Source organism: Amblyomma americanum, chromosome 1, assembly GCF_052857255.1.
Source record: "Amblyomma americanum isolate KBUSLIRL-KWMA chromosome 1, ASM5285725v1, whole genome shotgun sequence".
NCBI lineage: Eukaryota > Metazoa > Arthropoda > Arachnida > Ixodida > Ixodidae > Amblyomma > Amblyomma americanum.
The window spans coordinates 422,510,104-422,537,936 of record NC_135497.1 but is presented as its reverse complement, the minus strand read 5'-3'; the positions used below and the strand labels follow the sequence as shown (position 1 = coordinate 422,537,936).

Sequence of the window (27,833 nt, the reverse complement as noted above, 5' to 3'; positions counted from 1 at the left end):
AAAGCATACCGCACGAGGACTTCAAGGCTAGTGCCGGCTGGGTACGAAGATTTCTGAAGAGGAAGGGCCTATCATTTCGGCGAAGGACCACGCTGTGCCAGCGGCTGCCCCCCGACTACACCGACAAGGTGCTCAGCTTTCAGAAGTATGTCATCGGTCTGCGTCGTGAGCACAACTATATATTTTCGCAGATAGCGAATGCCGACCAGACCCCCGTGTGGTTCGACTGTCCCGAGAGCTGCACAGTTGAACTGAAAGGAAAGGAGAGTGTTTTCGTGCGGACAACCGGCGTGGAGCGCCAACGGTGTACCGTTATGCTGTGCGTCACCGCGGACGGGCGGAAGCTGCCCCCCTATGTCATCCTGAAAAGAAAAACGATCCCTAAAGGCGTTTTCCCCAAGGGAATTGTAGTTCGCGCCCAAGAAAAGGGCTGGATGGACGATGAGCTTGTGCTCGACTGGGTAAAAAGCGTTTGGGAGAAGTGCCCAGGCGCCATGCTGGCCCGACGATCGCTCCTCGTCTTGGACAGCTTCCGCGGTCACTTGACGGGTAGGGTTAAGGAACGCCTGCGCGGTATCCACACAGACATGGCCGTGATACCGGGCGGCCTCACCGGCATGCTGCAACCCCTGGATGTAAGCTTCAATCGGCCTTTTAAGGTTGAATTTCGAAGGCAATATTCTGAATGGATGGCCAATGGCAATCACGACGAGACGCCGACAGGGCGGCTTAAGAGGGCACCGCTCGTGACTGTGCTTGGATGGACTTTGTCCGCGTGGAATTCCGTGTCGACCGACATTGTAACCCGGAGTTTCAAAGTGACCGGAATTTCAAACAGTTTAGACGAACCGAAGACGACTTTCTGTGGCCTGAACATTTACCTGAACACAGCACCAGCTCGGAGTCTGAAGACTCCGTGAGTGATGCCTGAACGGTAAATAAATGCCGCGCATTCCAGATTGGTTTGCTTTCACTAGAAAAAAAAAAAATTTTTTTTCGAAAATCGCGTGTATGGGCTGCACCCCGAAATTTGCCCCCCGAAGCTGGGAAAAAAAGTGCGGCCCTTACACGCGTTTATACGTAGTTTAATGTAAGTTGTATTTGTCTTCTATGATTTATTATGTTTGAGGAAGTACAGGCTATCTTAGATCGTTTTATTATGTTTGAGGAAGTACAGGCTATCTTAGATCGTTAGCGAAGGCTGATTACATGGCCAACTGAAGTAATATATTTGATGGAGAGTTCATTTTTACTACAAACAGTGTGGCGCTTAGGATACACCCTTGCAGTACATCATTTCCTTTCACAAAACTTTTTGAAAGAGTTGTATCTAGCCATACTTTAAATGTGCGTTTTGAAAGAAAAGAACTCAAAACAGTTTGGTAGCTTGCTGCAAACAAGCCTGCCTCTGCTAGGCTTTGCTATGTAATGGCATAGGCCTTTTTCAGGTAAAGAAAGATGGCAAGAGTGTGCTGTTTGCATACGGAGGCTTCTCATATTGTGCAATCATATCTTATTGGTGTCGGTGCGAATGTGCGATTCTTTGGTGGAGATGAGCTTGTAGAAGCTGTTGTGCAGCAGACAAGTCAAACAGTATGAATGAAAAAGATAAGAACATTCATTTTAGTATTATTTCGTTTATTTCTTGGTTATTGTGCCTCGCCATTTCCTTATCCCCTCTTTTTTTTTTTTCTTGCAGTGGGCAGGCAGGACTACTCCAATGATGACTGCTTTGTCTGCTGCATCCTAACACATGGTGACCGTGATGTCCTATATGCAACTGACGGCAAGTTTCCAGTAGACAATGTGATGGATCCTTTCCGTGGTGATGTCTGCCCCACCCTTCTTGGCAAGCCTAAACTGTTCTTCATTCAGGTGGGCAGCTTTTGGGTTTGTTCAAAACACACTAGAGTAGGGTTGTAGCTGAGACATTCTGCTCTCACTCTCAAAACAGTGTCATTTTGGTTGTGCCAGCTGGAGGGGTCATCATGAGACAGGCGTTGACCTACCCTTGTGTTGCCTCTTACTCTCCTTACACTATGTTTAGGAATTCCCTTAACATTGGACCAATTTAATCTCACTGACTGCTTTACTTGTGCATTTTTTGCTATTGATAGCTGTGACGAACCCTCTTGTTCATCTGACAAAAATTTTGCCATCAACTGGTGTCTGGGATAGGGTGCGGTGGCACTGCTAAATTATGCTCCTTTGAGGGTATCTACTACAGTAGACCCCTTTATATTAAAGTCATTAGAACTAATAAAACTCTCTTCTATATCAGTGTGTTTACTATTAGTTGTTGGTGAAGGCATGGCTCTCAGGATGCTGGCTCTGGCAATTTGGCTACTACTAAACACATAGTGTTGATTAAGAAAAGAAACTCGTAAAAATGCCTTCAATCCTGCTCTTATCATCCCATTATGTGCTAATTATTTATTTTCAGTTGTCACGTTTTTAGTTATCAGGTTTTCTATTTCATCTAAGTCTTGTGGAAGTACAGCATAGGCTGATTACCGTATTTACTCAAATCTAACGCGCACCTTTTTTCCGATATATCGGGTCCAAAAATTGGGTGCGCGTTAGAATCGAGTACGACACTAAATCTCCGATATCATATCGCCATCGGCATTTCAAAATGGCCGCCTCGTACGCACTTCGAGCCTAGCTATGGTGGCTAGAAGGGAGAGGTGTCAGCATCGGCGCGCCGGAGAAGGAGCGAGAATTCATCCAGACGCGGCGGCGCTGCTGTCGGCTCCGAGACGCTCCCCGCGCACGCGCGCGCCCGTAGCAGCCGCTTTCTGTCGCAGCTATTTCAGGATACCGCGCGGATTACAACAAAGGCTAGTTGGCACACTTTTCTGACGGCTCGAAGCAAAGCGTGTATAGGCACTGAAAACCATGTTTGAACTTGCTTCCCTGTATATTCGCTGCGTGCGCCGCTGGCACCCCGAAGCGCTGGAAGATGACGAATCGAATGACTTGCCATGAGTTTGTCACCAAAACAACGTCTGTACAGTTTCGATTTGATGCTGCAGTGTTATCCATGACGTCTCAATTCAAGTAGAAGCATTAGAAACCATACTTGAACGCTTTATTTTGATGACTTCATCGAAAAGCAAGGTCTAGCAAGACATTTATTTTGACACACACAATTAAACGTCAAAAACATCATCAACAGAAAATGAACAGAAAATACGCATCAATGTAGGTGAGAACTGCAAGTTATACAAAAACTGAGCTAAAAAGTAAACAAGGCAAGTAAAAAGAAGTCAATATGCAATGCTAAAATAGGCATACACACATGGCATTGAGATTTGATTGGAAAACACAGATGCAGTCATAAACCAGCTTACAAAAATTGATTTCTACCTGTGTCAAACACAGCCAAATTGTGACATCAAATTTACTAATGGGACCTTTGTAACAATGCGAATAAGACATTAATAAAAAGTCACAACAGAAGACACAATGTGGGTAATGTACAATACCATGAAAAAAGAAAACTTTGTTGGCTGTGTTAACATTATGAAAGTTATGTAGTACGTCTCAACTTCAAGAACATTATCTTTTCTCTTTTTTTGGTTGCACGCATTTTCTCCAGCAACAAGAAAATGCATCCTTGTCAATGTGAAGAAGCGAATGATTTGATTCGTCACTTCTACTTTGTGCTGCTCACAGCCGACCATATTTAACCTCTTCACAGACAGGCAAGAGATGAGGTCCATGATGCTATCAGTTTTCAACTTGTTGAAACTGAAGCAGTAAGTAAAAACATCCTCCATAGCTTTGACCAGGTCTGCTAGGGACTCAGACGGGTACAGGAGGCCACCCCTATTAATGTAACGTGCGAGGCACGACTCTGCTGGAAGCAAGCTCGAGTCCTCCGTGTGAAGCAACAGCCTGCTACTTCGTCTTTTTCAACATCTTCCGGGCCACATGACGTAATAAGTGATCCAGGAGTCACTTTTGCGTTCAACGATTTCAGCGTGCTCAGGGAGTGCTTCACATGCCACAATCAATTCATGAACTTCGTTGAGACGTCCCACATCTAGGAGCTCATCCAGCTTATTCTGTAGTTTCATGGGATTAGTGTGAGCGCCCGGACTTAGAAGGAAAGCGCATCTAAGGCGCAGAGTGCAGAAAAACATCTGTGAGCACAGCGGAGCAAGGCCGCCAAGGCACGTGCGCCAAGCAATGCGCATTGACGGTGGAGGAGTGGGGGACGAACACAGGTCGGGAAAAGGCAGGGATCAAGCTGTTTTGTTGCATACCCAACCGGGAAGGGCAGGGTAGGGAGTGGACAAGGTGAAAAAATGCTTGAAACAAACAAAAATGACTATGGCGAAAAAGGACAAAGAAACAAAGCGCGAGGAAACACCAAGAGGGAACCCGAGGAGCAAAATAGAGAAAGTGTTGGGAAACCTCGCCGCTAACCCCCCCCCCTCCCCCCGTTCCCTCGCGCCATGAAATATCCCGGGTAGGAAAAAGAAAGAAAAGAATTCTTTGCAAGGCGGGGCCATGACATAGACATGTGGGAGACATGTGATGTACTCCACCAGACACCATGCCTCCAGCTAACATCGGAGGAAGAAGGGCGAATTTTCCTTGCGGAGCCTACTCGACGAGGCGCGAGAGAGAAAAATCTCAGGGAGGGAAAGGAAGGAGAGGAGCATGGCGGAGTAGCTTGATTGAGATGGCTGTAACTACGCTTTTGATGAGTCTTTTAAAAAAATATTTGCGGCCGCGCCATCCGAGCACGATGCCTCACTACCACAGATTGTAGACAATATTTTCGACCAGAGGGTGGTAAATGGCCCTTTAAGGCACCAGTAGCCGCCCACCATCCCCCCCCCCCCCCCCCCCCCCCCTGCTTAAAAAAAATACACGAATATGCATGACACGACTAATTTTATTTACATATACTGTGCCCCACTTAGTCTTCAACAAAATCTTCCATCTCGATTTTCTACACACGGCTCAACTTTAAATGCTGCTGTGCTTTCCTTCGGGTGAAATCGCGAGACTTGTTGAGACCTTTTACAAAAAAAATGCATTCTGGTCGCAAGGTAAAACCCAGTCATATTTGAGATGAGCTCCTTGAAGTGCTGATCGCATCCAATACTGTTCATGCCTTTCTTGTTCAGAAGAGCAAGCACATCCATGATGCTGTCGTGGTGCAGTTCTGGGTAGAGCAAGCCACCAAAATCTCATGCTTTTGTAAATGTGGCAGCATTCAAATTTTTGCCATCGGGAGCTGGTAACAGAAGCTGATCTATGCACACATGACATTTTGTTTTCAAGATGCACTTTCTTGCAATGTACCGTGCAATATAGTAAGTAAGCCTTGAGTCACTCCTCTGATTGTTATAAGAATGTTCTGTCATAGCTTCTTTGTTGTTAAGAGCTCTTTCTGCTTCATCAAGATTGCCCATGTTGATCAACATATCAATAAGTTTCTGCTGCTTGTGAGAACCTGCCGCCTGGTCCTTGACTGATAGAAGCGAGCTGACCATAACCTCAGGAACATTTGACCCAACGATACTCTTTGCCAGATTGTAATAATTGAGGCAGTTGATGGTTATTAGGAATTGCTGTGGGCTTGGGTGGGCAAGTTCGAGCATATCTCGTCTTGCACCCTGTCGCGTAGCAGTGATTTAGCCGTCGCTTGGGAGGCATCACAGGTGAAGAGTAGGCCAGTAGAGATTTCTCGATAGCAATAACTGCCAGAAGCAAGCACAACGACCAAACCCAGCAAGCTAGGCTCTTCATGTGCGGGCAACGACAGCGCCGCCGCAACTTTCTACACAAGCAGGGGCCGCGGCTAACAATAGAACCGGTCTCCGCTGCTCCATTCAAAACATTCTGGTACAGTCTAGTCTGGTCGTGCCATCACGTGCTTTCAAGTTTTGTCCGATCATTGTGCCCAACAGAGGCCTCTCCTCTCCTCTCCTGCCTTCTGCCTTGCTTTGAACCATGCCGACAACGCTCCCCCACCCCGCCTGTTGCCCCCTTGCGTAATCTGGGGGAAGCACGCTCGTCGCGCCCGCCGGTACCCACGAGCCCGCGCCGGTACGCGGGCCGCGAGGTCTTCCAGAAACTGCACTATATGCGGTGTCTGGTTATGCGCTGCCATGTATTAAGCGGTACGCCAATACATGGAACTCAATGGGAAGCGAAGCAGTTGTCACAAAAGGCCGCATATAATGCGGTCCCGCATTATAAGCGGTTACGTTATAAATGGTCTAAGCTGTATTTGCATGGATATAACACGACTGGCGGTGGGGGAGTTTGATTCTATATGAAGACCAAAGTTTTGCATGAACACAGCGTTGTCGTCTGCAGCCTCGGTGTTATTTAGGAGCTAATAGTTAAAAAACGCGTGCGACACAATTGAGCCTGGCAAACCCGCCCACCCAGTGCTGTTGCGCCTCTTCTTTTTGCCACCACTGACGCGTGCTCCGTACTGCCATGTGGTGTGATTGTTCGCCCTTCTTTTCGCCTGCCCTACTCCTCACTGCACTTTTACTACCTCTCCTTGCCTCACGACCCCAAGGTCTTCAGGAAGTTGGCTTCTCCTCTCAGCCCCGAGCTGGGTGGTTAAGCTATCTCAAAAAGCGCAGTTTTATAACCATTTGCCTCCAACTGTTGGCCTTGCAATTATGCTGTTGCCTGTTTGTGGCTCTGAGAAGTCTTGGACTGCGCTTGCTGCGATGTCACTATTCTGTAGGAAGTAAATTGCCGTGGCCAGGTGATAGCTTTACTATAACCATTTCTTTATAAAATATGTCTTTACTGTGAACAAAAATAAAAGTAAGATATCTGTGGAAGGTGAAATGGGACTGCAGTTTCAATTCACTATGTCAGAATTTTTGCCATATCCGAGTTTACTATAGCGGGGTTATACTGTATTGGACAGCTTCTTTAGCTGTCATGTTTCATTTGAGGATTGGCCTTTGAAAAGAAATGGAATGTAGCTACCAGTAATGTGTATGGTCAGGCCTGCTTATAACTAACAGTACTAACAAACAGTACTAACAAACAGTATAACAAGCAGCACTAACAATCCCTCGGGAAGAGGGGACGCATTGCCGTATGCAATGTGCAGGTGTAGTGGCAAGCCTCCAAACATAGTAAACATTCCATTCCATGTCATTTGGGCTTTATTAAAACTAGCATGAACTGATGTGGGGCGCAGTGAAAGGCATGGCACTAAGCGAGTTCCACACAGATGCCATGCAAAAGCAGGTATTGGTAATTGCGATGGCAGGCAGCAAAGGTGTACGCCCGTCTGCTGTAGGCCAAGAGCCATGCACTTGCGCCTATTTGGCGAAGTGGCTTGCAGGTTTGTTTAGATGAGACTTCGAAGGAATTGGAGATTGGCATACACGGTGAAAAGTAGAGCAACTGAGGGACAAGATACGTCGCATCCGGTGGTTTAATTTAAGCGTGTGATGTGGTCTCCCCTGATATGACTTGCCATGAAGAGAAGTGCTGTGCCCTGTGTTTGAAGGGCAGGAGGGCAGGTAGCATAGTCTACCCAGTGAGTGCCCCGCCCCCCCTTTTCTTTTGTGCTACGAGGTCATTTCCTTGAAGAGACAGACACTGAAGAAAGATGCTGTTACAGAAACGAGAAGCTGTGTGCCAGACTGTTGGATTGCTGTTCAGGAACACTGTGGAGGCTTTTTCTGCATGAAACGGGGACTGCACTGCTGAGAAAAGTCTCTGATTCTACCCCCATCATCAGTACTTATGACTACTTATGTTATAAATTGCATGCCATTTTCACCATGTTGGCTTGAGGGTGTCAGCATAAGCAGCATAACTTTTTGTCAACTCTTTTGCTACCGCCGAAATATGGACGATTTGGAGTGTACTGAAAGAAAATTTTTTTCACAAGAAGTAAAAAATCGAGTGCATATTGCAACACATGAAATTGTAGCTTATTATGTAGTTACACTTGTGAATGAAACAAACAGCAGAGTTGTGTCTGTAAATGTACTTGAACATTTATTAGTCAAAGTGGCAAAAACAGAAAAAGTATACAGAAGAAAAAATTACCTGCTGCACTAAGCGCGAACTTGATTAGAGGAAAACTGGAATGTGCAAACTGGTTTACATGTTTACAGCTGTCATTCCTCCAAGTTTCAGCTCTGAGGAAAAATTGTTGCACTTTCCACAGCCGGTCAAGTCAGCGGTCATTATTGTGGTGCCACTGTGAAAAGCAATCACGTGAAGATGTGAAACAGAGGTAGACTTGACACATGCTGCACATAACGTTTGCTCTTTGTTCATGTTTTGTTCTCCGATAGCAGACCTTGCAGTTCCTTCTTTTTTCCTTTTTTTTTTGGTTGGTGACGAATGGATTCTATGGGAGGATTGGGGGCGTGGACTTCTTCTACTTCACACATACTCTAAGATTTGTTGGATGAGCTGCTTCCTTTAAGGGGGGACACGGCTCTTTGGTACCGAAAATCGGCCCAAAAAATCAGATTTTTAATCTTTTAATTTTTGTGTTCCTCGCACCATTCTGCATCTGTATGCAAATTTTTATCATTATACCCGACGTAATTAAGAAGTTAAGCGATTTAAAAATGCAGTATCACACCCACTGCCCTTTAAATTGTGTACAAACGACACCCAATTTCGATCAAGGCTCTACCGCGGCCATTTTGGTCTCGTTCGAAAGCGCGGGCTTTCGGCTTATTTTTTTCTTTAGAGCAGCAACCCTGTACATGCCGCCTTTGCCAAAAAAACGAAAGAAAAAATAAATAGCGGCGCGCGCTGCTATTGGCCGGTTTAGGCACGTGATCGAAATGGTGTCGTCTGGTAGGTTCCGGCAAGCTAGCCATGGAAAGCGGACGCCCGGCGACGCCATTTTGTCTTTCTGCCGACCACGCTAGTGCAACGCGAGAACCATGCCAGGAGGCGCTAAGAAGTACCGCTCTGTCCACAAGTTCGGGCGAAAGCGTGCAAAAAGAAAAAAACGTGTTAATGACGCGACATTGTTGCATACTGTGCAACAAGCAAGCGCCAGTGGTACGGGATTGCGTGACGGTCACGTTGCGGGCGGTGACGCTTCTCCGTCTCCGCTGGATAACGGCGGTGTTCTTCGTGCCGATTGTAGTCGCGTACGAATTGACACCGCGCCTGTCACTAACAGTGACATAACTCAAGCGAGTGCCCGTGAGCAGTCTACACTTGATCGGCTGAAATCGACGCCGGCGACGGCACGAAAGACCGCGCTGTTCGCCGATGTAAGTGGTGCGTCCGCAGGATCAGACGCAGACGGAACAGCCTCCTATGCAATAATTGACCTCAGTGTTGCAAACGTCCTCTTGGATGCTGTGCGGTGCAAAACGTGTCGCGGATGCGTGAGGTTGATTACCAGCGACCAGAGCTATGGCCTCGCCGTGAAACTGATCGTGCTATGTGACAACTGTGGTGAGATTGTGGCCGAGTGGAACTCGCGGAGGGTTGACGGTGAGAAAAAGTGCAATCCTTTCGAGCTCAATATTCTTGCTAGTCGAGCAATGCTGTCGACCGGTAACGCCCAGACAGCAATGAACGATATCTTTTCGGCGATGGGATTGTCGCGGCGTGGCATGCACGACAAGACGTTTCAACGGCACTTGAAAAACACACTGCAACCTGCTGCTACTCGAGCAGCCGCGGCAGCTATGGCACAGGCCGCGCAGGCAGTGGCGAAGGTATATGACGACTTGTGTTTTGGACACAGGGGAAACATTGCCGTGTGTTACGACGGCACATGGATGACGCGCGGACACTCGTCACATATAGGCGTCGGTGCCGTAGTGGAGCTCTTCACTGGTTATGTGCTCGATTATGTGGTGCTGTCAAACTTTTGTCTGGGCTGCGAAACTGGCCCAAAGCCGAACACTGACGGCTATGAACTCTGGAGATCGCGCCACGAGTGCCAAAAGAACACCAACTGCAAGGCTGGCCAAATGGAGGTAGAGGCAGGCAAAATTCTATTTGAGAGGTCTCTACAGCGCCACAACATGCGCTACACAACGATGTTATGCGATGGGGACAGTCGCACGTTTAATGCCCTTCAGGATGCTAAAATCTATGGCTACATTGAAGTAGTCAAGGAGGATTGCATAAACCATGTGCACAAGCGTATGGGAGCAGCTTTGTGCAACCTCTTGCAGAGGCACAAGGGTGCAGAGGAAGGCTCACAGCTGATCTAGTTGACAAGCTAGCTATATATTATGGCCGAGCGCTAAGGTCAAATGTAGGTAATGTGAATGCTATGCAGCGAGCCGTGATGGCGACATATTACCACATCACGTCTTCTGATGACTGCCCCAATCACACTTTGTGTCCCACTGGTGAGCAGTCTTGGTGCCGCCACAACGCTGCAAAAGCAAAAGAGGAGCCCGAACCGAAGCATAAGTACAGTCTGCCAAGCGATGTGGCTGAAGCTCTTTTGCCCGTGTACAGTCGCTTATCAGAGAAGAGCCTGCTGCAGAGGTGCATTCGGGGGAAGACCCAGAATTCAAACGAGAGCTTCCAGTCGATCATCTTGACCACCCGCCGGCGCCTAACCTAACCGTGCTCCCTCAAAAGCATCGCACGCTCTGTGGGGCTGAGGTCGCTGAAATGCAGGCCAGAGTTTTTGCGAAAACCACGTCGTCGGGTTCGGGAGCGGAATCCATCATAACGCTGGCAAGACGCCGGTGCAAACGTAAACGAAGCGACGGTGGCGACCCCCGATAGATGCCTTCAACGTGCGGCGGCGGTAGCCTTCAACGTGCGGCGGCGGTAGCTTTCATTTCGGCAGCTGCTAGACCGCACCGCTAGCCGCCAAAAATCACGGAGTCTCCGTTTACGTCACGTTTCACGTCACTCCGTTCTGTGTTGTCATAAAAGAGTTCTCCGTGTCGTCATAAGAGTTCTCGAGTTTGAATCGGAGCGGCGGGAAAAAATTTTTCAACTTAGAATCCGAATTTCTTTGAAATAAATGCATCTTTCGCTCCCGGACAAGCGTCAACAAAGCCATGAAATGCCGAACTATCAGATATTGCTAACAAAAAAATTTTGATAGGGTTCTCCTCAGTGTCCCTTTAATATCTCCGGTCCTGTTCTTGCTATTGCTATAATTTTTTTTTGCTAGAAAGGGAACCTTGTGAGTCACATGTGACACCAAGGTAAATGCAATGACCACAAGAAAAAATTTACTGAGAAGGTTATCTGTCTTGGGTACCCAAATGGACCTTTCCTTTCAAAAGTTGCCTATTGCATAACTTAGGCTGAAATCGGCATAAGCCATTAATTTTTGCTTTAGTTCACTTTCCACTAGTTTCTGATCATGTTGACATATCAATCATTGACATAATTTACATGTAGATACTGTGAGATGTTTTTTCTCGTTTTCTCAAAACTGCAATTTTCAGGGTTCTGCAATTTTGGAGGAGCGATATCTCTTAAACTATATGTGCTATAGCTCGCATTCTTGTTTTGTTAGAAAGAAAAACTCTTGGACAGTGCATTAAGACTAAAATATGTTCAGTTATTACACGGCAACATTTACAAAATTAATTATCAATCTTGGTTGCCAACTTGGGCTTTTTGTCACAAATTTTGACTAGGTGTAACTTTGGTTGAAATTCTTCTAGCACATTAATTCTTGTCTTGTTGCACTCTATGATCCTTCTAGATCACTCTGGCAGGTCTATTCTCATCATGCCATAGAGTGTTTAGTAATTAGCCCACCTCCAAATGAGCAACATGAATTCGATGAAATTTTGAAAACTATTTAATCTACAAAAAAACTAATCAGATATTTGAAATCAGCATGCAAAAATATACAAATGGTGCAAGTTGCAACCAGATCCACCCATAAATAAGGAAAAAAGTTCTAAGAGGGGTGTCCCCCCTTAAGCCAGCTGACCAAATTTGGCCTTATGGGCCAGCTCAGGAACATCAGGATTGATGAATTTGCCAATAGCAGCCGTCACTGAATCCTCCGTGTCCGCTATGTGTAGAAAGGCAAGCAAAGCGAAAAACTGATTTCGGAAAATGTTATTTGATGTCTGAAGGCCAGAATAGATGATTCCTGTATTCCAACAGAGATATAGTCGTGGCAGGTTGACAATTCCCATGTGTATGACGATTCCAATGAACTTGTCCAACGGATTCACCTCTTCCCATGAGCCGTCACGCTGAGTGTATGTTTGCCTGTCCAAAAACTTCATCCAAGCATACTTATTAGTGTTTTCGTACAGTCTTCATCACCTCCGCCATGAAGAACATCAAGAAGAAGCCGAGAGGTCGAGGGAATCTCCGAATGTCGCTCTGCAGCGATGCGCCGACATAGACACCTGGCCGTTGTCTCGGTTCAAAAAACGTGACACGACCTTGAGCATTTGGCAAACTGTTTCGGAGATTTGTTGTGAAGGCCCTGAAGCACAAAAATAAACCACTTTCATCAATTACAGACCGCATGCACTGCAGAAAACGTAGAGCGAACGAAAACAAAACTTATGTGTGAATACATGCTGATGTTCCAGGCCCCTGAGATGAAGTCTCGCTGTCGGAACCAAAATCCGACGTTTGTACATCGTTGTCTGATTTATGACCACTGCTTTCGTCGCAAACACCAGAACCGACACCAGCCGAAGCACTTGGTGTCGGATTTCGATATCGAGCAGCGGGTGGCAATGTGGACGCCATGTTTGCTGGCCAACGCTGCTGCGGCCGTTCAGTTTCATTTTTCACGGCGCCCCCTCACGTTCTAAACTGAAAACAAAAGCTGCAATTATGAACTTGTTTCGGTAGAAACAACCTAGATCGCGTAGCGTGTCAAGCGCCGAAATGAATTTTCGGCGGTTTTTTCAAAATGTCGGTCATATATGCCCGGTCGCCTATGGCGCGGTAGCGAAAGAGTTAAGGGGGTACCTTGCTCTTTAAAAAATTAGTTACACAGCCTTTAGGGGACATGTATTTTCGTGTGCTGATTCTAAGTATGCCATTTAATTTCATGTAAAACAAATCCTTGTACACTTATGTAATATGTTATGTAAATTTTTACAGAGAGCTTTGAAGTAATGTTGCTGCAAGAAACTTGCTTAATTGCATGGCATTACTTTTTTGTAGGGGTTTGCGAATATTGAAATTTTCGAATACGAATATGAAGAAAAAATGGCTTCGAATATCGAATCGAATATCGAATATCTGGTCAGCACAAAAATAAATTCTAAAAGATAAACAAGCAAACATTGTTGCTCATATTTTTTTTCAAAATAGTGTATGTCCTTTGCAGCTGATATAAACAAAACTAGGCTGCCTGAGCACCGTATACAAAAAAAAAAAACATGATATGTGCGCAGACATGTATACTACTTAATTTAACAGCGTAACAGTATCCAACCTGTAATGTGGTCAGGCAAAATGAAATCCATAACATGACAAGACTGGAAACAAAAATAACGTGATGGCTTGTAAAACCTCATTAATTCGGAGTTCACAGAACTGACAGAAATGCCCAGGTTATTCGAAGGTCTCTGCAGCTGCCTCACGTGTATCACCCGTTGTGAATGTCGAACTTGTTGCCCGGCACGCAGTTCGTTTCTTCGGCGTAAAGAATGATAGCCATCTTGAATGTAGCCGTTAACGAGTGCCGGTCGATTACTGGACCCAGAGCACAAATGACGAATGACGAAGCACTACATTAAAACTTGTGAAACACGGCCGACAGTTGTCGAATGCGTCGGAGCCAAAGAGAAACTACGCGAGAGCGGCGTCGGCTCTTCCGTCGGCCACCGACACCCCCGGCGCTGCTGTGGTTCCGAGTGGGAGTGCTGCCGCGATTGGAACGGCCGCCCTTCCATCGACTATTGATGCCTCTTGAGTGCCGAGTGCGCAGTTGAAAGTAAAAAGAAAGAGTAGAAAGCGAATGCATTATCGGGCTGCCGCAGCTTATCAGCAGACGCAATCTGTGGCCATGTGTGGGGAGTGGGCCGGTGGCAGTTTGCTGCTTATCGACAGCTACCATCGGCCGCCTCGCGTGGGGTGGGCATGCCAGTTCTGCGCGTTTACATAGCAGCTGCTCAAGGCCAGCACCAAGGGCAATGCGACAGAGCCACGCAGCAAACATGCAACCACGCTGTAGCATGCCTGATATCTCGTTTGTCTCGCCTTTATTTGTGGCTCGATGCTTTCGTTTCGATTTTAAGTCAAGCCTCTCGGATTTTCAAATTTCGAAAAATAGGTCGACTTACAATCGAGTAAATACGGTAGGCTGTCAAAATGTGGGCATGGTGTAAAACTATAATGCAAAGGGACATTCGTGATGTAGCATGTGGGAACGCTGCCTCAGTTGCGACTTAACAGCCGAGGCTGTATTGCATGGATCTGGCTCATGAGAACTTTGCAGCTGGGAAAATTTGGCACACGGGAATGCAACAGTGGGCTTCCATTCAAACCCGGTTATAATGAACAGCATATTTCAATGCAATTTGTTTGGTATATGTAATAATTCGATATACCTGAACCCACTTTTAATGAACTTCAGTAAACTTCGGTACGAAATTCATTATACACGAGGGTGTGAACAGTGGAGTGAGAACACGCCGATGAAAGAAAAACCATGCCACTCATCATGAATGATTTATTTCAAAAATAATTCATTGGCGAGAAATATACACCTATTTGCAGAAGGCAGGAATTTTTGCCTGAACACTGCGTTTAGCTCCATCAATGAGAATTGCATTTTCGACATGCGACATCATTTGGCAGCTGCTCCTCACTCTCCTTGGTAGCGCCAGATACCAGTGCACCTGAAACAGTTTCAGAGTCCAACAGGCTCGCTGTCGCAGTGATGTGATATCATCAACCATGACAAAATCCTTGCAGGCTGCTTCTGTTGCTTGGCGTCTGGAACATCGCAAAGTTCTTTCCACAGTGTGGAAGCGTCACTGTCATCTTGCACTGCGTGCACCACACTCGCAACCTCATGACACAGTCCAGCATGAAAGAAGCAGTTCTGGGCATGAGGCTGCGGCCATCAGTATTCGGGCATTCTTGTGCATTGTCTCTGATGGGCGACTTATTTTTCAAAATGGTGCTTAGCATACTCCTCGGAATCTTGAAATGCTGGGCAATGTCCTACTTTTTTTCGGCACTCTCGACGTGGTGACTAATCTGAAGTTTGTTAGAAAGCAGCAGGGCTTGCCGCTGTTTCGCTGTCATCGTGCAGGATGGAGCGCTGGAAAGCAAGTGTGCAGCAACACAAGCACAGCCAGAGTCGAGAGAGCAGAACGACTGCATGGCTCGCAAGCTCAAAGAAAGAAAGCATTGAGGATGGAGGACGATGTCTGGTAGCATTTGTAGGCTATTGGGCTGCTTTCATCTCCTGAAGCACGCTGATAGGTCCAGAGCTCCTCACACGTACTTGATCATGTGGTAGGCGGCTGCAAAGCGAGTCTGGCTGGTGGCACGGATTTTAAAGGGCTGCTCCTGCTCCTCCTGCGGTTTACAGGATTCACTGAAGTGCGGTCAAGCAGCGTGGTTTCCCAGAAACTACCTGGAGCCTGTTCAACAGTGCGTTGGCGGGTGTTTGGTGACCGATCACTGGCGTTTGGTGACTGATTGCAGTCCGCTCGGTGTTCAGTGTATCCAATGTGTAGTTCGTTATAAAAAATATGATAAAAGAACTTCTTAGTGCTCAGTGTAAAGCATATATTGCTCTATCCGAGTTCGTTATATTCGGATTTGACTTACTGGGCCATCATCACAGAAGGCCTAGCTAAGTTTACTGCAAGACAAAGGTCGCTTGCGGTGGTCTACTACTAGGCACGTGGGAATAGTGAATTCCCGGTTCGAAGCGAAAATGAAGCAAATAATTATTTTGTTCGAATAGTTCCAAACCAAAGCAAATATTTTCGAATTTAAGTGAGTACTTTGCGGATGGAAACTTAGTGGTGGAAAAAGAGGCAATGCATTAGAGATCAATTAGAGACCAAAAGAGGTGGTTTGTGAAGTTCACTAGTTATTTGAAATAATAAATTGAAACAACATAAAGATAACTGCTTTTAAACTTCCATTCAGCAATGTTCAAATGGCAGCAAGCCAAAATACACAAGCCATCATAGTCTCAAGCCCTTGCCACGTGATTCTTCATATGCTGGTCGTTTTTAATATAAGGGGTGTGATAAATTTTTCAGACGATTAATTTTCCAGACCTGCACAGCACTGAGTCACACGTCCCACTGAGTTAGTGTATAACAGCGGCTGAAATTTTGGACTCGTTGCAACTGATTGCTCAATTTTTTCGACCTCACTTGCGTGGCATATGGTCATGTGACTGCATTATGCACACATCATTTGTGCATTGTCCAGACGTTTTCTGGTCCACAAAGAGTCGAACGATGTTTGTGCACGCGCTAGAAGCGGCACGCCAACCTGCACCAGTCTAAGGACGGGATGCACGCGATTTCTGAGATGTGTTCCCAGATGTCCTTGCATAGTTCACCATTGAAATGTTGCGTGTTGCGCTGCTCCGGATGAAGGTGCGTTGTCAGCATGTGCTGGCTGGAGGCGCAAGGAGATGAGAGCATGCCCTCTTTCCTTGCCATATGAGCTGCTGCGCGGCACTGGGTGCACCTGTCCGTGGTGTAGATGTGGAACTCCTCAGAGCCTAGTCTTTTTATCCAAACACGCGAAAAAGTACAGTGGAACCTGATTAAATTGAACTCATTTAGATCAAAATCTTTATATTGAATAATTTCTCAGCACCGTAAAGGCATAATGTGAATTTACTGGGAAATGTATGGCTATATTGTACAAAAATGAGCAGTCACATCTGACAGATCGAACTTAGGACAACATCGGTCGATTCAAGAAGTTGGCTTTCCCTCAACACATCACAGAAGGTTAGCTTTCCTGCATGTACGTGCGGGTGCTATTGGTGCTACACAGCATGCACAGACAAATGATTGCACAGATTTTTCATGACGAAGGCAGCGGGCGCATACCCAGCCAACCAGAATATGCGCTTTTAGTGCGTTGCATCAGTTGTGCCTGTGTCTGCTGCGTTCTTGTGTAGTTCGCACATTCGGTATGTTGTGTTGCCATCGGAAATTTTGCAAGGTTTTCACTATCTGTGTGTGCACGCGATGGCAGCCGCGAAACTGCAGAACATCACCTTTTCCATGAAACTGGAAATTATCAAGCGAGGTGAACAAGGTGAGAAGAAATCTGAAGTTGCTCGCCACCAACCTTGATGGATCAACGAAGCTCTGATCACTCGTGGTCGAAAAAAGCAAGTCTCTGCGATGCTTGCATAACGCGATTTCGATTCTGGTGACCTACAGGTCCAGTCGAGCAGCATGGATAACCCGCAAACTTTTTGCCATAACGATGACTTGATAGGCCAGGATTGCAATGTCTATGCCCACCGCTGCAGTGCTAGTTCCAGCAACATCGCACTTTGCTTCCTGCCGCCAAATGCAGCGTCGGTGCCTAAACCTTTGGACCAGGAAATAATCTGCGTGATGAAACTTGGTTTATGAAACATCTGATATACCGGCCCCTACAGAACCCGAGCATTAGAAAGGACCCAGAAATCTACCTCTTAGGTGCCCTGTCTGTTTTGAGTGGGTTGTGGAATGATGTCCAAAAGAAACTGTACAGATCTGTTTCCGACATTCTGATCTCTGCTTTCCCGGAGAAGATGGAGCAAATTCTTTGCCGGGTGAGCTCAACGAAGCCATCGCGAGTCTGGGATGATTTCTGGAACCTGTTTTCCGTACAGCCAGCCAAAGAAAATTTTGAAGTTTGTTTGAAATAACCGAAAATTCAAATTATCCGAGTTTGGATTATCGCAATTTTACTCTACTGAGTCTAGCTAGATTGAGAGGTTTGGGTCCTAAGGTAGCAGCTATCTCACTTTATCCAGAGCAGATCTTGGATAAGCCACAAAATTAGGTAAAAGCAACAGACATTTAGTGCAACCTCTAGTAAATTCCAGTGACTGTGATGACTGTTACAATCACTTTCTCAGGCAGTGTTATTTCAGTGGGCAAGTACCATTGAAAATTGAGGAAAGTAGTGCAGTAAGTGCTGTCATGAACGCCTCCCACTCAAGGCGTGACGTGCATCAACTTGAAGTACAAACTCTCTGGGTTTCACTCTCTTGCAAACAGTCCCCTCAGTAATGTGAACATGCTCCTCAGAAATGTGCTCAAGTGCACTGGAATTTGTTGCTATATTTGAAGTGAAAAAACATTTTGTTTAACTAAGCAGTAGCTACCTTAATTTCTGAAATTTCTTGGAGCTGAGGCACCCATGGAGAAAATTGCTCCAGTCAGCTCAAACAAGCTTTAACCTGTCTTATCTGCACGAATCCATGGAAAAAGGGAAGAGTTTTGAGTTCAGGAAGGGCCAGAAGGCAGATAATGCACCTTTAGTTTTTCTGCTGTTATTCATCGCTTGGCAAGAAATTCTTTTGGAACCGCACTGCTCACAAGGCCACTTACTCATTCCGAAACATTTCTTTTGATTGATGCTGTGGTGTTTCAGGCTCCTTTCGAATATTGCCTGATGTAATTGTGTAGCACTGAAACTGCAGCGTAGCAGTGCATCTACAGTTTTTCGGGTTGCATGAGAAAGCCTGGCAAAATATAGTGCTGTGTGAGGTGAGTTGCTTTTACTTGAGCCGCTTGACCAAATAAAGTCTTGCTATTTTGATTGTGCAGAATTTTTGCTGCTAACTGTAATGCATTTTACTATGCTTTGCAGGCCTGTCGGGGCGACAGGTTGGATGCAGGCACTCCGGCAGTCTTGGACACTTCCGACTCACCTGGCCAGATTTATCGCATTCCAACGCATGCTGATTTCTTGGCTGCTTACTCCACAGTGCCCGGTAAGCAGGAGTAAAAATGTCGCGAATTGGTAACGCGTCCCCTACTTTCCGAAGGGGAACGTTATCGCGTACAGGTTCGAACAAAACAACAAAGAGATCAGAGAAAACAAAACGAAGCCGTATTTATAATTTAAAGGAAAGAGGCCAATAAGAAACGGAAACGAAAACAAGAAAAACGCACACTCAACACACGTACAACTCTACAGAATAAAGGAAAGAGTTCACCAGGTACTGAGCATCCCAGGTGAAGTGGGGATGTTTTGCAGACAGGGCGAACGCGGGTGGTTGTAGTGGGACGCATCTGAAGGAAGCGGCGGAAGGGAGCCAGCTGGTAGTAGGAGCGGAGAGGAACACAGGGAGACGCCGCTGGTCTCCCGTCAACAGCCGCAGGAACTTGGCAGCAGCAGGAATTGCGTAGCCAGGTCCCGTCAACGGCATCATGAAACGCCAGAGGCTTAAAGCGGTCTATCCAAGAGTGCCTTTCGGCAGCGCAGACCCTCAGTCACCTCCACATATGCAAAGAATGCAGGAGGCTTGCGTCAGTGATCCAAGGGAGGTCACTGCAGCACGGACCCAACATCCGACGGCTGCCACTGCCTTGCTTGAATGACCCGATCTCCGCTGCGCTGTCTTCCTTTACCTTTACACCTTGGTTTTCGGACACGTCAGCTCTCCGCTCCTCATGCTCGCCACGCTCTTCGTCGCCGTCGCCTCGCACACACCATTCACACGCGCAACGCTGGGCTGGCACGCGCAAGGCTCTGCTGTTTGATGCACCACTGTTGACGCACCGCGTTCAAAAATCCGACTATTTCTTGTGCACATCACAAAAAGGTCATGCAGTTGGCATTGCTGCTGCAGCCTGTTACGGTGCTAGCCTAGTTGAGAACATGTGTCAGATTCCAGCAGATTCCTGTGCTAAAAGGATGCCAGACATTGTGCCCAGTGCTTGAGTTGTGAGCCTTTGGTATCTAACTGGGCTCTCGCTGCGTGTGCATGAGCTGTCAGTGCTGTGAACTTGTGGTCTGTGCATTACTTGAGCTGTGCACTGAGTACAGTCCACACTTTTACTAAACCCGAGTGTTCAAGCTGGCAGGTTCTGGCTGAAGACAGCACCAGTCCTAATGCTCGCCATAATTTGCTGTCCAGCCAAATCTGCAGGTGAGAATGTGGAGCAACCACAAGGCAGTATTACGGGTTGGGGGGGGCGGGGGGGGAAAGCTGTCTACCCTTATTGGAGTGCTGCATCTTAACCATTTTAGAAACTGTTGATTTTAATATTAACTGTAAGTTCTTTAGTTTTGTCAAGGAGATTTTTGGGCATTCTGCCTTCCTCATTGACCAAGCATGTATCCTAATAGGGGAGTAAAGTCTAACAGGTCAGGCTGTACTGTCAGGGTACCCTTTGGGAACTTTCTTGCTGTGTCTCATTGCACAAAATTTCATTTTTCATCTTAATGTTACGAATTCGTTCCCACATTTAACCCATATACGGGGTGTTTCGTCTAAGACTTTACACAATTTTTAAAATAGGCTTTTTTAGTTAGTAGAGCGCTTTTTTCGGCATAGCATTGCAAGCGGTGTAGTGCATCAGAACACAGCTAAGACGTGCTATCTAGCAGGCTAGTTAACTAATATTGGATAGTTAATATTTGAACTATTACTCTTAGGCTCCTTAATTATTTAGAGGCGTGTAGCCCACTGTAAGTAATATGCATATCAGTTTTTAGAATTTTGAAAACACGGTTATCTTCGACGCTGTAGCCGAACAAATTTTGGCTACATCGCGCCAAAATACATGTGCTTTTGACGAGCTTGCAGGTAAAGCAACCTCTGCAGTGCATGTAACTCGTCAAAATAGCCAAAATTTGTTGGGCCACAGCACCGAGGGTAACCGCATTTTCGAAATCATAAAAACTGATATGGATATCACTTACGGTTGGGTACATGCCTGTTCAGTAATTAAGGACCCTAATATTAATAGTTAAAAGGTTAACTATTCAATGAGCTAACTAGCCTGCTAGTTAGCCCCTTTTAGCTGTATTCTGATGTACTACACCGCTGTCAATGTAGTGCCGAAAAAGGTGCTCTTCTAACTTAAAAAGTCTATTTTTAGAAAGTGTGTAAAATTTTAGGTGAAACATCCTGTATGCCTAGCACCCTACATGTTGGACCTCGCTTTTTTGGACAGCAACTCTAATAGGTTATTGTGTAAAACCCTGCACCTGCTAATTTCGGTTCAAGAGGGTCTAAACTTCTGTGCAAGACTTGTGTTGTGTGGGTTCAGTTTTGTGCGTTGTGTGCATTCAGAAATATCCGCCAGTCTTCTCTGGATGTTTGACTCCATAAACGACATTGTAATTCTGAAAAAAAAAAACAAATAATTTTTGCGCATTGTCATAAGGAAACCACTGCGTGTGATGAGAAACGTGATTTTAAAGTCAATGTCAGATGCTTGAAGCTTTACCGCACATAACAGTTAGCGTATTTGCTTAGTATCCTACATTGTAGGATGGCTGAAATTCGGTGTTGAGAAAGATATTTCCACCAATAAAAGGATAATTCTGAATTGTCAAGTGAAATAAACATTTTATATAGAAAAATTTTGCAACTTTTTCGAACTTCTGAAGTTTCAGCATATATGAGTCAACTGCATCTTGGGAAATACTGGCCTTTGCAACTGTTGGCAACTGAGAGGTTGCCTTGGTTGGTGAAGGGAAAGGCACCCAGAACTGGAGCTAAGTGGTGCAAAAACAAACTGAAACAAAAAGGCCCTAGGGTAGTCCGTGCTTCTTGTGAGGACTTTGTTGTAATGGACACATTGCTGCTGCTTCTGGCAAGGAACAGACTACAAGATGCTCTCAAGAGCTTGCACCACAGTATTTGCTGAGCACAGTGGTGGTCACTAGGCTGACTTGGGCTTTCCGGCCATCGAAATCAGAACAGTTATTACTGCGGAGAGCAGTGCACATCATCAGAAAAATTATTTTTATGAACATGGCTAAATGTGACTGAAGGTTAGCACTTTGGGTTGATAAAGTTGTGTTCTGGTAGTTAGTGACTTCAAATGGAACCAGCACTTAATGTGCCACGTTCATCCTGCTGTGACAATATTTTTTCATGTGGTGGAGGAGGCATCGATGAAGAATGCTTTAAGAAGCAGCCCCACAGGCTGGCTCTACTAGTGTGAGGAGTAGCACAGTGCTCAACCACTTGTAATGTAGGGGTTGACACTGAGGCATTATGTGACAGAATACCTTAGCATGAACTGCAATGGTCTGCTGTCAGGTCGGAACATTGCTGTAGCTTACAGTTATCATTAACTTCATAAGAGAATGTAGCACATCAGAAAATCAAAACTGAAGTCATATCAATGGGAGCCATGGTGAAAGCACCAGGTTGAGCAAGAGGGACACTTGTCTACTATCACAGCATTTCAGAATGTAGCTTAAAACCTTGCATTACTGCGAGTCCTATTTTTGTGTATGGAAGTTAAACATAAGTTGTTCAGCTGGACATTGCAGTCAAATTCTAGTAACTTCAACTTGAAAGTGGCTGAAACTTTGTTCAGATTACTTGGGGTTTGAATTATAGGGAGCCTCATTTGCACAAGAGGCTGATGTAGTACATTGCACAGGTAAAAGCATTGGAAATTCATCAATGCATGCCAGGCCAGTACACGTGTGTGTGGCCACTCAGCACGGAGGGCAAGTGGCAGACCTGCACTGACCTCTGACATGCGCGGGTGCCACACCAGTGCTTAACGTCATTAAAAGTGCCATGACTATGAAGAAAGAAAAGCACAACTTCCCTGTTCAGCATTATAAACAGTGCATATCATTCAGGCTTTAGCTTATTCCGGTTATGCTTAGTGTGGCTTTCAACTGCTGCTGTTACACATGGAAGCCTTGCTACTGCCTGAAAGGCAAAGTATCAAAGGTATCGAAGCAAATGATAACGTTCTGTGGAGAATATGTGCGCAAGTCTGTGAAGTGTGCTGCACACAGTGAATGGCGTAGGAATCCAAAGATCAAACTGAAAAAACATAACAGTAATGAAACATCTGGAGCATCGCTTTCTGCCTAACTTCTTTACTTCGAGGTGGAAAAGTATGGGGAGTAACAACACAGTAAAACATCATTTATTCGGCCTCTGTTAATTCAGGGATTTGGATAATTCGGACTGGCGCTGAAGTTCCTCCAAATGCTTGTGTAAGTCTATGGCGTTAGAAGTTCGTTTATTCAGACATCCTGTGGCTGGCATTGGTTAATTTGGACAGGCTCCTGAAGTTTCGCTGTGTCGGAGTATGACCAGCTCAATGGGTGATCAGCCAAATATTCGTCGTCAAGACTGAACCGTATATTACATTGTTTCCCTCACCCCTCTGACATGCGCACAACAGCAGGCGTGTTGACGATCAGTAGGCCCCCGTCGATAGGCTGAGTGTCCAGCCACGTAATTTAGTTTTCGAAGCTTTACCACCAGCCTGCAGCCACGGCTAGTGGCCACGCATGCATCATTTGGTATGATGATTGTGTCATCTGTTATCATGTTTTGCTTTTTTTTTTTTTCGAAGGCGTCTTGCCACTCTGATACCATTGCATGCTTGCCTCGATTTCGTGCGCGTGGTATTTCTGCTCTTGCAGCGGATTGAATGTCTGTGCTCGCCATGTGCTGTTCGCTGTTTGTGCTGTGCAGTCTCGTCAGATGCAACGCCACATGCAAAAAAGCTCCAGCACTACCACGTCACATGCTGAAAAAAGTCGCGTAGTTACGGGGAAGTTCTGCTTCCAACACTCTTGATATTGTGCAGGAATTAAAGCATTTGACGGAACTGCAAAAAATCGTCATTGTCTAGTAGTTTTCATCTTAAAAGGGGATAACAATTGCACAGGTTTCACCAAATAAATTTTCCTTTTATGCATACTGTTTTTCGCAGGTTTGGGGTGCCATTTATAATTCGACATTTGGATAAATCTGACATTTTTTTCATTCCCTTGAAGTCCAAATTATTGAGGTTTTACTGTACCTGTTTAGTATGGTTCACTTCAAGCCTTCTGTGAAGTCTTTATGGGATCTAAAAGGTAACCTTCGTGCTTTCAGGGTTGCAGTGTTACTTGCTTGCACTTATTTTTGTCTTGAAAAAATACGTAACAAGAAATGGTTTCATACGTAAGAGTCTTCATTACTGGTGGTAAATGTTCGTTATTGCTCATCTAAATTTCTATTTCAAATGAAGGTACGAACTCTTGGCATCCAAAGAACTGTTCTGTAGTCACATTGCTGCTTCGCTTGTGAGATAAAATTCTGTTTTGAGTTTTCAATGTAGCAGCATTTGGTTTCTCATTTGTGCAGGCTTCTACTCGTGGCGCAACACAACACAGGGTTCCTGGTTCGTACAGGGTCTGTGCTCAGTGCTTCAGGAGCGAGCACGGTCTGCAGACCTGCTGTCCATGCTTACTGTGGTCTGTCGTCGTGTTGCTCTATACTATGAATCGTGTGTGCCTGGCGACCCTGCCATGGACCGCAAGAAGCAAGTGCCTTCCATCACCTCCACTCTGACGCGACTAGTGTACTTTGGGCGGCGCAGCTGAAGAGGCTGCTGTCATCCTGCCTGTGTGTTTTGTGCATGCTTGTCAGTCCTCCCATTTTTGCCTTCAAGGAGAGACCAAACTTGCGTGCATGTGAGACAGTGGGTCTTTTCAATTTGCCTGCACTGGCTGAACTAGTCACCTGCAGCTTTAGTACGGTGCAGTGACCTGGGATATACAAGAAATTTTTTTTAGCTCCCTTAGTGTCGCACCATAGTCTCATGGTATGAAGCTATGCACATAAATATGCTTTTCTTCCTGTGTGTGCTCAGAGTATTGCCATAAATTTAAGTCTACATGGATTTGTGACTCTGAGTCGTGGCCTTTGGGTATGGTGAGATGTGCCTGGCTATTATCATAAAAAGGTGAAATATTCATGTAGTTTAGCTTTATGCAGTATGCAATCTTGGGCATGTGTGAATGGCATGTAACTCTTTTCTTTTTTTTTTTTAATTCTATGACTTTACAGTGCTGCGATTTTGCTCAACTGTTCCGAGGCTTTGCTCATTTAAGCAAAGATTAGGAAGTTGCGACTGCTCCGTGTAAAGACACTTGTGGAAGAGTAGTTCTTGTGCCCATGCCAGCAGGCATGCGTGCTCCAGAATTTGGCTTTGTTATTATCCCCATGTGCCTTGCAAGAGTGCGTTCCATTATGAATGCATGAATTGTGATTTTTTTATTTGGAAGTGAATGTTCTAAAAAGTACTATTCCAACTTCCTGAATAGTACTGTTAAGTTCAGGGCGGGCCGTCACGGTGGCTGAGCGGTTATGGTGCTCGGCTGCTGGTCCGAAAGACGCGGGTTCGATCCCGGCCGCGGCGGTCGAATTTCGATGGAGGCGAAATTCTAGAGGCCCGTGTGCTGTGCGATGTCAGTGCACGTTAAAGAACCCCAGGTGGTCGAAATTTCCGGAGCCCTTCACTACGGCGTCTCTCATAGCCCGAGTCACTTTGGGACATTAAACCCCCATAAACCATAAACTAGTTCAGGGCGGAGTCAAATACAGCATTATTTTAATTCATTATATTCAAAAGTTTTTAATGTTCACATAACTATGCACTGTGGACTGTTCAGTGGAATGTTGACCCTCTGGCATTGCACATGCTTATTACTTAAGCCTGTAGTGATGAAAATGGTATATTATGGCATGCCAGCCATATCTGGCTGCAGTGCATTCGATAAGACCTGTCATTCTGTGTTGCATGAAATTTTTTTACTTGCTGTGTAGATTTACATTACCAGTGCAGTGGATATAACAAAATCGAGAAAAGTCCTCAATTGTTTCTTTATAGGAAGGATTTGGTTACACCCAGTTTTTGCATGAAAACTTGGAAGGCTTGTGCAGAAAGGAAGCCAAAATGAAAAATAAATGTAGATGACAAGGGCGTATCAAACATTCACAGTAAACCCTCGTTACCTAAAATCATTAAAAATGAAGAGGTATTTCGTGATCGCGTTGGCAGCAGCCGCCACTGTCTCCACCACGGACCACACGACGTAAGCACGACACCACTACACATCGGGCAAGGAGAGTCGGAAGCACTTGCATCTTTCCACATGCTCGTCACTTGTAAAAAAAGAAAAAGGAAGGAAGAAAAAAAGTCTTGGTCTGTTTGTCCATTGTTTCCGGTGCGCACCCTCCGTCCCCACTCCCGCCACGTCTGCTGTGAATTGCGCAACCAACTGACTGGTGGCGATGGGTGTGCACTACTCGTTCTGTTGTTTTGTGCTGCATTTGTACATAACTGTTGTAGTGCTGCTTGGTGTGTTGCAAAAAATGCAAAAGCTATTGCGACAGCTGCGTTAGCTGTGGAGAGGCGCTGAAGACACTGGAGCACAGCGTGTTGTATCAACTGCATTCACTCATTGCAGTCATAGACGTTCCTCTCATGGCAGTTTGTTGGCAGTCTGTGTTTTATTTTAGGAAACTTTCGTGTGATTTATCCAAATTTCAAGGAACACAGCACTAGTTAATGGATAGTCGGCGTGGAGAGTTCGTTATATATCAGGGCCAACCGCCGCAACACCTTCATTAAATGGAGTTCACTAATATACACGCTTCAGTGGGTGGCATTGGGGAATTGAGAAACTTTGTAATATTGAGCAATTCGGTATGTAGAGCTTTGTGACATCCAGGTTTAACTGCAGTAACTGCTTTATTTTACCTTGGTGTCATTGCAGGCCATGTGGAGTGGAAAGCTTCATTGCATATGTGTGACTTAAAGAAGTATCGCTTTTTGAGTTGCTGTGTAATGGTGGTTGATTTTATGCTTGCTTTTCATTTGTTATGTCACTTTTTGCCACCAGATCCAGGTATGAATACCTTACCAAATTTTAGAGCCTCTTTTTTTTATGCATGCTTAAGCACCTTTTGAGTTCACTGCCCCAGGATAGTGCCATCAGTGCATGCGAATAGAATTCCCTACAGGTTAGCACTTAAAAGCCTTTAGAGCCCAGAAAATGACAGCGCTGTAAGCTGTGTGGAAAGGAAAAACGACTATGAAGAGTAGCTTACAGTTAAAAATTTAGACCTCCTTGCTCAAGGTTGAAGTGTGTAAGTGTAATCTCCCACAGCAAGCAATACAGAAAACATAAAAGCAAAGCATGAAAGCAATTAATTCTGAACAATGATTACACTATTGCTCATGCTCACAAGTTTAGCTGGGCACCACAAAACCTGGAGCTGCAGGTTATGAACTTGGAGTAGATTTAAACACCAAGTTGATCAATCATCATCATCATATGTAGCCCTTTCTTTTATTTCGAAAATTTTCAGGAGGCATTCTCTCATGTACCACATTGCCTAATTTTGCATGTGCTAAAGAAGGAACTTTCATACCTCTGGCACAGCACACAACTGTTTGCACAGAATTAGTAAGACAGCGAATGGGAGCATGGTTCCCATCAGTCTAAAATGCTCTGCAGTGACAGCCCATGTTACGGGAGAATACGCGTTCATGTCAGAATGTGAAGCTGCATTCTGGGCACTTGAAGTTGCCCGCAATGTGCACCACTAAAGATGCACAGAAGCAATATTCCTTCCAAAGGAAAGCAACCCAGCTGAAAAAGTCCATTGGTCCCAATTGGAATTCCAACCGGTATTAAGTGGAACCAATTGGTGTCACTAGGTTTTAATTGGTAGCAGCTTGTCCAACTGGTCTTCCAAGTGGCATTAACTGGAACCAATTGCAGTTATTGGGTTCTAATTGCCAGCAGCTTATCCTGCTGGTTTTGCCAACTGATGTTATCTGGAACCAGTTGGAGTCACTCGGACCCATTTGGCTGCAGCTTGTCCAACTGGATAAATTCAATTGATTCTTGAGATTCCAATTGGACATTCCAGTAGGTTACAGAGG

General features: G+C 45.5%; 1 protein-coding gene across 2 annotated transcripts in view; it reads left to right on the top strand.

Moving 5' to 3' along the window:
* LOC144115842 (caspase-1-like) overlaps nt 1–25,928 on the top strand; it is a 41,193-nt gene extending 15,265 nt beyond the window's left edge. For both annotated transcript variants that reach the window (XM_077650346.1, XM_077650347.1), the window contains exons 5-7: nt 1,700–1,875; nt 18,763–18,886; nt 24,242–25,928. In XM_077650346.1, coding sequence (XP_077506472.1) covers nt 1,700–1,875; nt 18,763–18,886; nt 24,242–24,480 — 539 coding nt within the window. In that variant the 3' untranslated portion in view covers nt 24,481–25,928. The remainder of the gene's footprint in view (nt 1–1,699; nt 1,876–18,762; nt 18,887–24,241) is intronic.
* Nucleotides 25,929–27,833: the final 1,905 nt, after the last annotated feature.